Source organism: Syngnathoides biaculeatus, chromosome 16 (assembly GCF_019802595.1).
Source record: "Syngnathoides biaculeatus isolate LvHL_M chromosome 16, ASM1980259v1, whole genome shotgun sequence".
Lineage (NCBI taxonomy): Eukaryota > Metazoa > Chordata > Actinopteri > Syngnathiformes > Syngnathidae > Syngnathoides > Syngnathoides biaculeatus.
Window position 1 is genome coordinate 20,141,127 of NC_084655.1, and position 12,157 is coordinate 20,153,283.

Below are 12,157 nucleotides of genomic sequence, written 5' to 3' on the forward strand. Positions count from 1 at the left end.
TTTCAAATGTAGAATATGTATTTTAATTGGCACAGGAAATAAGTACGACACACTTTCCGGCCACTGTATTAGGTACACAGACACTGGAGTCTCGGGGGAGGATACGAATCTCTTGACTGTGAGGCGGACGTGCTCACCGCTAGTGCACCGTGCTGCCCTGCTTGATCAAATGAGGTCCGATACAAGCGCTGCACAAAAAATGTCTTTAAAAAAATGTATTAGTCCTATAAAGGCAGGCATTTTTGATACAGGTCTACATAATGAAGTGAAAAATCCAAATCATTTTTTCATCTCGCATCAGGACAGCATGACATTTTTTTTTTTTTTTTGTCCGTAATGGTGATATGTAAAAACAGGAAGGAGGGAAGTGATCAGTCACCGTGTACAGCGTCCACTTCCTGTGCCGGGGACGGCGAGATGCCCGCCGCCACGCCGACGGCGCCGTTGATCTCGGCCTCGTGCTCCCTGGCTTTGGCCCTGAGCTGAGCGATGCTGCTGGAGCGCAGCTGCTCCGACCTCTGACCGGCCGCCGTCCACGGGTAGTTGTCGCCCCCGCCGCCGCCGTCATCTTCCTGAGCTCTCGGCCGGCGCTCGCCGTCGCAAGCGTCCGCGGGATGTTTTAAACGATGATTTGTTTTATCCGGGAGGTCCGCGCATTCTCCTTTCGGGTGAGGCTCGGCGCGTTGGCCCTGCAGCTTCAGCTGACGCCTCATCTTGGCACGCCGGTTTTGAAACCAAACCTGGAGGCGCAATCAGAATCCATCTCATCAAATATGGCGAATCAAAATATGTTTTTTTCAATTCAAGAACTACAATATTTTTCAGACATTTCCCATGATTGTCTAATTGAGATCCCCCAATAAATATACTGTACATGGAAAACAAACTTCAACCCTGCTGTTATATCCATTTCTCAAGAACAGCGAGAATGTTGCTTGAGTCACCACTTTAAGACCAAGTACATGCTTACCGTAATTTCCGGCCTATAAACTGCGACTTTTTTCCACACGCTTTCAACCCTGTGGCTCATGTGGTAATGCAGCTAACTTGTGCATTTTTTCTAACGCCCGTTAGGGGGCACTTGAGTGGGAAAGGTAAGAGCGAGATCGGTGGAATACATGCGCCGAGGAAGTGACTTTTACCGGTATGCTTTTTTTAAACAGCCCTGTTAGAGCTGCGCTAGCATTAGCGCTGTGCTAGCGTGTTGCTGCTGTGTTACTGCCGCATCTCAGTGATTTTTACCGGTATGTTTTTTTTTTTTTTTTTCCCAACTGGCCGTGTTAGCACCACGCTAGCGTTAATGCGTTTCTGCTGTGTTACTGCCACGTCTCAGTAATTTAGGTGTTTTTTTTTTAGCTGGCTCTGTTAGTGCTGTGCTACCGTGTTGCTATTGTGTAGCTACTACGGATGTTTTTGTTTTGTTTTTTTTCCCCCCCGGTATGTCCGTTTGTGCTACCGTGTTGTTGCTCTAGTAAACTAAGCTAAAGTATTAAAACTTAGAAAACTCGCTGTACCGTCTTTCTTTGTAAATATCACGTTTCAATGTGGGCACTTGCGGCTTTTACACAGGTGCGGCTTATGTATGTACCAAATGGAATTTCCTTTTCAAATGTACTGGGTGAGGCTTATAATGCGGTGCGCTCTGTAGGCCGGAAATTTATCCCCAAAAAATGTGTCCCAAAAAAACCCCATTAACATTGTTCCTATCACCATCACTACCAGTACTAACCAGTTTTTTTTTTTTTATATCGAGAAAATGTTTAGCAATATTTCATGGTATTTCTTTACCTTTAAAAAAAAAAAAAAAAGAGGAGTGTGAGTGAGGAGATCACAATCAATCCAAGTCCACTAAATAAACATAAAAAAGGGCAGCATAGCTTTAAATGAGTCACGTTGCAGCTGCTTCAGCCACGTTAGTTTTGGCTAGTGAGCGTTAGCAGGTGTGCAATCTCACATCCATCTTGACGCACTTCAAACTGATATGTCAGCGCACACCTTTTTGTTAATAATGTAGATCTTCCATTTCCATGCAAACTGTTTTCCAAAAGCCATTAGCTGCATCTTTGTTGTTGTTTTTTTTTTTTTTACTAACACATGAATTTGGTTTTTAAGGCGCTATCGGTTTATTAAACAGGACCCAACCACCCAAATACGGTATGAAAACACACGCAATGAGCCGTCGTTGTTGACCCCGACCACCATCCAGACGCTCACACGCAGACAAACCCGACCGCAGCTCATGATGTCACGTCACTTGGCCACACCCCTTAAAGTACACTGCAAGTTGTCGAGTAACATACGTCCACAAAATCAGTTTATTTCGTTACATTGTCTCTCGTGTTTTATTGTTTTTATACAACACAGCACTAATTTGGGGGTGCTGGAACAGATTAATGGCATATTAATTCATTTAAAAATTGGAAAATATCTTATCTATTAGTTTACCAAGTGATGCCATGACATCATGGAATATACCCTCGCTATAATGCACATATAAATGCAAAGCCTTGCACATCAATAAATTTTGAGTGTATGCTGTAATTTCTTTTTACGGACAAATAAAGACTTCCTACCCTAAAGCATTAAATCAGTAAAGACACGAAAAAAATATGATGAAAACACATTACAAGAAATAAAATATGCATATTGCACAATACTCCAATGCATTACTATGTTTAAGAGTTTTTTTTTTAAGAGTAAAGACTAATAAGTAAGAGATTTACATAGCTTTAAAAAAAAATAAATCTATTTATATTTGGTCAATTCTTCACAGATTTCACCTAGTGCAGGGAGCAGTCCAGAACCTAACCCCTGCGATAAAAAGGGAAAGCAATTATGTCGCGTATTACCAAGCCCAGGTAGGCTCACCTGAACTCTGGCTTCAATGAGGTCCAGTCTGAGTGCCAGGGCCTCCCTCATGAACACGTCGGGGTAGTGGGTGCTTTCGAAGGCCTTCTCCAACTCCTCCAGTTGCCAGCTGCTGTAGTTGGCGCGGGCGCGACGCTGCTTCAGCGGCCTCTGTTCGTCTAGGGATGGGAGGGGGGGTGAAAAAAATAAATACATCCATAAATAAATAAATGGCATGTGGGCAAATTAACGGAATTCGCCAAGGGGTGACAAGAGCTAATGGCTCGAGATTGGCTAATTAGCATCGCTGTCATTAGGTCCGCTTCGGGAAGGCTTGATAATTGATTGTTCGTCATGAGCTGTTAGCGGGTCTTTTGTAAACATTTACACTTGACGCTCACGTCTTTTGGACACTTGAGGGCAATTTTGAGGGCAACTCAAACTTTTTTTTTTGGCGTCCGGGGACCTGTCTGGGGGAGAATTTTTCCAAAGACCCCCTCACCATCCTAACATCAATTAAGCATTCATTCATATACGAAATACTGTTGCCCATTTTGTGAGAAAAGTGGTGATGTTATGACAATTTATTCTAAAAGTTGCAATATAGCAATTTTTTGGGGGGGATAAAATAGTTTTAGAAGGCAAAAAGTAATATTTTCAACAAAAAAGTTGCAATTATATGTGCAACAATTGATCAATGGACAATTGATATTTTGATAATCATCAATCTTTTCGATAGCTTGTTTAGCTTCGAATTGCCTAAATGCCAGAAATGTCAGCAACAATTGAAAATATTCTTATATTTCGGTGGTCTTGCATGAAAGCAGACTAAATGTGTTGATGCAAAATAACATTTGCAATTTTCTGCTTTTGGAAATCATGAACATTTGATTGTTGATTTTCCGATATGTTAGTGACCAAACCGGTCACTGAACCCTAATGAGTTCCCGTTCGCCTGTTTTTGAATAAAGGGATGGAAATAATTTTTTTTTCATGCGATTGATCAATAATAATAAAAACGACAGATTATTCGATTAAAATAATTGTTCGGTGCAGCACCAGTCGTGAACTTTACAAGATGTATTTTGTTGATGTGAGAAGTCGTAATCTCGAGATTGAAGTGGTATTCTTCCAATAGAAAGTTGTAAAAATGACTATTAAAGTCAGCAATTAATGAGATTATTAAAATATGATTTTATTCTTGGAATATTCCGCATTTATTTCTCCAAAAATTGAAAAATCCACCTGTTGATTTTGGACAAAACTGCACATTCTTCTTTTATATAAACTGCCTTTTGTTCCCCGCAAAAAAAAAAAAATATTCATGTAGATATGTGAGAGTTATGATATTTCGTAGTCATATCAGAACTTTTAATTTTAATTGGCCCAAAACAATCAGTTTATTCTGTTTAGTTAATTGCTGCACCTGTCCCCGTTTAGGCATGCACTTTTTGTTTTTCCAATGACAACATAATTAATTGGAATTTATTTTCTGGGCCCCACTTAGAGAAGCACCGCACGAGTGAATTCTGACCGATTCGGCGAAGTATATCATATGCGGTTTTGGCCGGACTCACCCACGCCATCCACCAGTGGACCCATGCCTACGGCCTGTGAGGCCAGCAGCAGCGCCTCCTTGCATGGTTCAGGCTGCAGGTAACTCCTCAGAGACTCGTAGCTGATGTAGGGCCCCGCCGGGATCAGGATCTGCCGGGCCGGGAAAGCGTGGAAAAACGGCGCTGCGGGTGAGTGGAAAACCGCAGGCAGGAGAGCGGAGACCAGTTGCCCGGGCCCGAACATGGCCGACGTGATCCAGTTCAGTCGGAAGGCATCCCAGTGAAGGAACAATCTCTCTTCTGGTTTCCCAGCTGGTTCTTGTGTGTGAGAGGCTCTGGGCAGGGACGATGTAAAAGGTGAGAGTGGTTCGGGTGGTCCCGCCCTTTCTCTTCCAAACCCCTTGCTAGTCACATGACCTCCTCTCACATCTAACCCCGTCTCTCATCGGATCGTCAGTGTCGTGTTCAGTCTGCCTGGGCGGGGTGAGACGCGAGTCTCGATCCGACCAACGTGTCGCAACATCTTCCGGCCTCTGAGGTTTCAATCGGTACCATAGACAGAAACTCAATCGAGGGGCCGTCTGTTCAGACACGCAAGCGACGCATCTTGAAAATGACTCGCCGGTCTTATCTGTGAAGAGTCGTCAAACCAGACCCGAAAGGCTGCGGCTTCCAGAATAAACACACGCCTGCTAACCGACAACTCTGGAGCGATGGCACTTTATCAAGAACACCTTTGCTGTTGTTTGCGGAACGATACGTCATGCTAAAAACTGATGATGTCACCTTCTTGGGACCAAAGGGTCCAGTGTTCAGAAAACAGTTTGACAAAACAACCAATCGTAAAGTTGTTTAACACTGAAGATCACGAATTCTTAAGATCCACAGAGTTTGGTCGATCTACGGACTCCATGGTTGTGGCGTGGAAACGGAACAATAGCTAATTAGGAATCGGGGTAGACCGATGAGTCTACGTCATTTTGACAAAGGATCCAAAAAAGGTTCTCAAAGATTAACCTGAGAGATTATCCCGTACTGTGTATTGTTAGTGATTTTTTCTCCCTTATCTGTCACGAAAACTGTCAACAATCATGAGTGTTAAACCGGTTCAGTATTTAATTGGGACATGAAACGGAACGATAGCCAAATGGACATGTTCTCCCCCCCCCGCCTCCATCATTTGCCAACTGGATACTAATTAACATAGATCAGTGGATGATGGTTTATCCATTGAGTCCTTCCTCTCACCCAGCACGCGTGACGAACACGACGATGACACGCCTGGTGTTACCCAACCCGATTAAAGCCCCTCAACACATTTGATCCCGATTAATAACACTCTGGCTACGTGAGCGCGCCAGCTGTAGCCTCGGCGTTGACGGAGCGCTGACGGAGTCGACGGTCGTCGCGAATTAAAGCGCAGGTGTGCGTGGATTAATCTCATCGCCCGGAAACGGCGAAAACACCGGCCTGTCAACGACGGTGACGCTCGGGCGGCTTTGATCAGCCCGCCGGCTCGGTGAAAGAGGCGACCAGTCAGAGTGCGAGGATGAGTCACATGGTGGTCATTCCTTCGCGCTCACCTGCAGCCCTTTCATCTGCACCTGTTCAAACACCGATTTAACACCTTGGCGGAGAAGGATTAAGGCTTTCCGCGAAGCTCTCATTCCACTTTCCAGGATTATTGCACAAAATAATGTCACTGATTTTGAATGGTACCGACACAAAATGGCCAAGTTAAAATTTCTGACTAGTTTTTAACCAATTTTTCTCAAATGGATCAATTTTTGCACTTTTTTTTCCTCCTTCAAAATACTATTCTTACTGAAAAAGGCAAGTAAAGATAGAATGAAAAGGTATTTTATATGTTTTATCCCATCATTTCTGATATAGTTATCAATGACTAAAGACGGAAAATACCTCATAGAACGCCACTCCGGCGCAAAGCGTATTTTCAAGATGATACAAGTACTTTGCACCTGGTCCCTAGCAAATAAACTAAATAACCTAATTTGTTTTGACTGTAAAATAATTAGTCTTGTAATTCATAAATATTCCAAACAATATTGCAGACTCTTTTCTGAAGAATTTATTTTATACCAATCTAAACATTGCATGACCTTTTTAAAGACTGAATGTCATTATGCAATTATTTAAAAAATATATAAATTTAATGGAATTTTATTTAATACCTACGTGTACTTAATTGGGTTATTTTATTTTAATTTGATTCATTTCATAGATTTTATTGATTTAATATTTATTTAATAATTACAATTAGTTAACTAATTATTTAAATAATTGACTCTTGAATTAATATTTTTTAAATAATAATAAAAAAACATTTAATTGACTTAATGACATTTACAACAGTCCCACTGATGACTGGTTAGCACATTTTCCCCAGTTCTGAGCTGCTGGGACAAATAAGGCCTCCCCTGTGTGGCAATCATAAGTTCTCCCTCTGCTTGCGTGAGATTTCTTCGGGCACTTAACTCTCCTCCCACATTCCAAAAACATACACGGTACGTTAATTGAAAACTAAATCGTCCGTACGTGGGAATGTGAGTGCAAACGGTTGTTTGTTTATATGTGCCCTGCGATTAGCCGGCAACCAGTGGAGGGTGTACCCCGCTAAGATAGCTGGGATAGGCTCCAGCACGCCCGTGACCCTAGTGAGGACAAGCGGCTAAGAAAATGGATGGATGTCTCACAATCCAACAAATCAACAACTCAGTCAATGAGGTGGAGGGTGGGGTCAACTAGATGAACTGAAATATATGCTCATATGCGCGATAAAAAAAGAAAAAAAAAACCCTTCCCGAAAAATTGGGGATACATGATTTTCACTGGACACCACAATAATTCATAAATGTACCATGAAATGAACTTCATTATTTGTCGCTGGAGTGCAGCCATCTTATTGGCTACTTAAGATTGAAATGGGTGCAAAACAGCAGCGAGTGTGAAGAGCGGCCGTGCAGTGTTTGCACAGCGTCGCGGCGACTGAACATTTGTCTAATGAATTACAGACCAAATGAAGCCAGTCAGCCTCAGTCGGATGCGTATGAAAATGTGACATGTCATTAACAACGCGGGCTTCACTTAGGCTCTCATTAGACGTTGCTCTTATCCATCCTGCAAATGACATCATACTGACAAATCATAATTGATGATTACCATCCATCGACGCACGACATTTAGCACAACTCTCGCTTTTTTTTTTTTTATGGGCTCAAGTGGCGGAGGAGGCGGTGAATCATAATGTAGGCAAAGTCCATTATGTCAGATCGGATCTCGTCACGCCGAGGGCGCCGGGGCAGCCCGGCATGTTTAGGGGGGTGGGGGGGTTGGGGCTTTCATTTAGGTGTCAAGTGTGTGTTACAAAATGTTCAAGATCTGATCATGAACTAATGTTAAAGTCAATATGGTTTTGGAACAACTGGCGTAAAAATGTGTTGATTCAATATATCTTATTATTATTATTATTTTCTTTTTGTGCAGTGGTGTTTCTATCGTCACTTCATTTTTGACTGCCGCTTTGCCTTCAGCCAAATGATGCCTGGAGAAATAAGCATATTGTCAATTTCCAATGAAAAGTCGTACCTGCTAATTTAGTGCCTTTTTATACACACAAAAAAAATAGATCAAAGTAAAAAGGAAAAAAAATGAACTACATGTGGACGTACACTACACACTTTAAATTTGAACAATGTGGTTGACAACTAAAATCATTAAAATGCCGATAAATGTAATTTGTGACATAGTAATCCAAACAAAAATGAAAATATAAACAAATTAGTATGTACCCGACTACATTGAGTCTAAATAAATCGAGCAAGATGCTTATTTTTAATTACTGTATTTTTTTTTTTTTTACATTTGTTTAACTCTGTTGTGACGATGATGTCGCTGTCTCAACAACTGCGAAACATCTACAGCCGGGGTGGTTGGAGCTAAAATGGCGTCCTGTGCGAGACACTTCTTTGTTGGCCCGTCGTCCAATAAGTGAACAGCATCCAAGTGATGAACCTCTATTTTTCTTTTGAAAATCCGCACCTGACAGCTTTGACCTTTTCCTCTCCATGTTTCCAATGTATAACTACATTTCCCATCATTCCCACAAACAAACACGTCTAGCGTCAGATGGCATTACAAACAGGGGGTCAAATTCCCCATGCAAACGCTGATAAGTTACATGATATGATGATGCCAATAGAAATCATTTCCCAAAAGCATTTTCATTCAAAGGTCTAATTAGCATCCTTCATGTCTTAAGTGCCTTGAGACAATATTCGCTGTTATTTGGCACTACGAAACTCTTGAACAGCTAAAAAAAAAAACCATACTGGTAAAAATCACTGAAACACGGCAGAAACAGTGCTAACAGGGCCGGTCCGGTAAAAGTCACTTCCACGTCACATATATTCCGCCGGTCTCACTCTAACCTTTTCCGCTCACGTGGTCCCTTGCGGGTGTTAGAAAAAAATGCACAAATTAGCTGCATAACCGCATAAACCGCAGGGTTGAAAGCGTGTGATAACGTCGCGGCTTATAGGCCGGAAATTACGGTAAGTGCACTCGCTGTGATAGTCTGACCACTCTGAAACCATCTGAACATCTGTTGCAGACCAATACCATCCTCTCGCACCTGACTAGCATCTGCAGCGCTTGCAAACTCGACTGAGGAGTACCTGCAACATTCGCACAATCGACAGACTGTCGCACCACTAGTGACTTTAAAGTCTTGACACCCTTTGCACAATGGTCACTAAACTGGAATATGGCTCTGATGGGCATCCTAACTGCTCTAAATGCTAGAAGACTGCATCCTTTGCACCAGTGTGAGTTAAAAACGAAAACAAAAACAAGTTCCCTGTCAACTGACTGCCTGTCTGCTGTCCTACTAGGGCGGCTCCAACTACCGGAGACAAATTCTCTCTGTGTTGTTTACACACTTGGCCAATAAAGCTGATTCTGATTCTGAAATGACACTCAGCCATTGACAGATCACAAAATGTCCTTCCCAACCAGAGATGACTTGACCTGTAGAGTTTGGGTCCCGATAGAGGAGCACAAGCTCAAACAAGTCAATACCAATTTCACCCCGAAAGGACATCTCATCGTTGGCTGCGTAAACCCACGGAAAACATTTGTCGTCTCGCTGCTGAGAACACAATGCAATCTCCGTGTGGTTAAGAGTGTCATCCTGGCAAGCCGTGCAACCACCGGAGAGGCGCGCAAGGCCCGACGCGTGAAGCCTGACGCGAGCCGTTCCCATTGTGGCCTTAAGGCCTGCTTCAATGATCCACCAGTGACTTCTTTAGAAGTGTCTGTCAAAACCTCAAGTCCTCCCCCAATTCTGTCCCTGATTATGTGGATCAATTGGCTTTAAAAGGACAGAAGCAAAGAATTTTGGCAAGGCGGCTCTGAGGGTTTACCTTCAGACTCTAAATCCTCCATAGGTAGGTGTGCACCCAGGACAAACGCAGGTGTCTATTCAGTTCGACAGTTGCGCCGCAATCTGTGATTGTTCAGCTTCAGCTCTGTGTGGACACTTTCCATCTATATGACTTCTACTCTGACAATTTGAAGGAAGTTCCAGAGCTCAAAAATGACTTTGCATGTGTTCAATTAGTAGAATTTTAGGGCAAAAGTCTTCTTCTTTTCCTTTTGGCTTATCCTGTTGGGGGTCGCCAAAGCGTGTAATCTTTTTCCATCTAAGCCTATCTCGTGCATCCACTCTCCTCATGTCCTCCCTCACAACATCCATCAACCTTTTCTTTGGTCTTCGTCTTGCTCTTTTGCCTGGCAGCTCCATCCTCAGCACCATTTTACCAATATACTCACTCTCTCGCCCCTGGACATGTCCAAACCGTCAAAGTCTGCTCTCTCTAACCTTGTCTCCAAAACAGTATCATCATTTCTGCTACCTCCAGTTCTGCTTCCTGTTGTTTCTTCAGCGCCACCGTCTCTAATCCGTACATCATGGCCGGCCTCACCACTGTTTTATAGACTTTGCCCTTCAACCTAGCGGGTACTCTTCTGTCACATAGAACACCAGACACCTTCCGCCAACTGTTCCACCCCGCTTGGACTAGTTTCTTCACTTCCTTACCACTGCGTGCCTCCATCTTTCTAATTGTTCCTCCGCCCGCTCCCTGCTTTCACTGCAGATCAATATCATCTGCCAACATCATAGTCCAAGGGAAATCCAGTCTAACCTGATCTGTCAACCTATCCATTACTACCGCAAACAGGAAGGGGCTCAGCGCGGATCCCTGATGCAGTCCCACCTCCACCTTAAATTCTTCTGACATGTCCTGTATTACTTTTAGAATTGAAATTTAGAATTTTAGGCCAAAAGTACTTTCAATAAATATTTTGTACTTAAAAAGTAAAATTTAAGTGGGGATTTATATTGGTTGCAGTTACAGTGAAGAATGTTAGAGACCAAAAATCACAAGTAATTTTACACCGGTTATATTTGCAGATAAATGCGTCAGGATGGAAGCCACGTACAACGCTTGTCTAGGTGAATATCCTCAACTCACTCTGACATCATTCCTTGACACCAAGATCGCAGCAAGGTGACACTTTTGCTGCTCTGACACCTTTTCCCGATCCAAAATTATTCCTCCCAGTTGTCGTGGTAATAAAAGCCAGGGTTGTCGCTAATCATTTCTTTTCGTTTTTGTTGTTGTTGCTTCATTGCATCTCCCGCCTCATTGTTGGCAGAGTCACTGGCGACATTGCGGTCCTGAGATTTGTTAACAGCTTAACTTTGGTGTAGGGCTATTCTATTTCTAAATGGTTTCAAGGCATAATTCAATCAGCACCCCCTAAAAGTCTTGTTTAAGTTGGAGGAAAAGTGGATGTCACGCCTGAGGAGGCCTCAACGCCTCGTGCCTCCTTCCAGGGTAATCGTATCCCGCAGAGCGCCGGGGCCGACTGTTTTAGTCGTGGATCAGAGGCCGTGGGACGAAGTCGAGGCCCGCGGCCCGCTTTTCATGTCAGCGGCATCAAGAGAAAGCAGACGCGATCCAAAAGCGAATCATACTTGAGACATCAAAGTGGCAGAGTGAAAGGCAGGGGGACGGGGGGGGGGGGCACTTTTTTGTTGTTGTTGGGTTTTTTTTTTCCAGGCAAGGACAAGTCAAGTGTGGCCGTGGAGGAGATGATCTAAGGCCAGCGTGCCACGGAGAGGAAGACGGAGAGCAGACAGATGTGCGACGGGGCAGGTCGCGGCAAATTCTCGGGAGGGGGTCGCGGGGGGCTACCTAAGACACCGGGGAGCGTCTGCATTCCTGCCAAGTTGATCACTGCGATCAATACGAGGATCACATGCTCAAGCGGGCGTGGAACCTCCCAGCTCTGGGCGAACAGGTTGGCACTATCATGATGACGATGACAGCAATAGTTTGTTAACTTCTCATCCCTGCCCTTCTTCTTGCTGTCACTCATCGCCGTTCCGCCTGGCTGCTGCCCGGCCGATCGGATGCTGGCGCCGGACCAAGAGCCCAGGCTGTCGGGACTTGTGCAGCGAGGTGATAGATCACCATAAACACAGCTCTCGGCGAGTTATAGGACACCATACAGCTGCAATTAAGGCATCAGGGGGAGACCATGTCAACGGGGGCACCGTGTTTGAAAATACAGTATTCCGTTGGCTACGTTGCATTTTTGAAGCCCTCGTTTTTGATGGCTTTTTACACGGTAGGTACTTACTGTAATGCCCTCACACGTATTTACTG

General features: G+C 43.7%; 1 protein-coding gene and 1 long non-coding RNA gene across 2 annotated transcripts; one reads left to right on the forward strand and one right to left on the reverse strand.

Moving 5' to 3' along the window:
- The first annotated feature begins 42 nt into the window (after nucleotides 1–42).
- On the forward strand, nucleotides 43–4,494 carry LOC133513922 (uncharacterized). The gene is made up of 3 exons (XR_009798649.1): nucleotides 43–174; nucleotides 357–539; nucleotides 4,355–4,494. It is a non-coding gene; the product is annotated as an uncharacterized LOC133513922 (long non-coding RNA).
- Nucleotides 169–6,538, reverse strand: si:dkey-43p13.5 (visual system homeobox 2). Its single transcript, XM_061845008.1, has 3 exons — nucleotides 4,425–6,538; nucleotides 2,869–3,026; nucleotides 169–740 (listed from the first exon to the last, which is right to left on the reverse strand). The coding sequence occupies exons 1-3, from the start codon at nucleotides 4,645–4,647 to the stop codon at nucleotides 372–374; spliced, it is 750 nt and encodes a 249-aa protein (XP_061700992.1). The 5' UTR covers nucleotides 4,648–6,538; the 3' UTR covers nucleotides 169–371.
- Nucleotides 6,539–12,157: the final 5,619 nt, after the last annotated feature.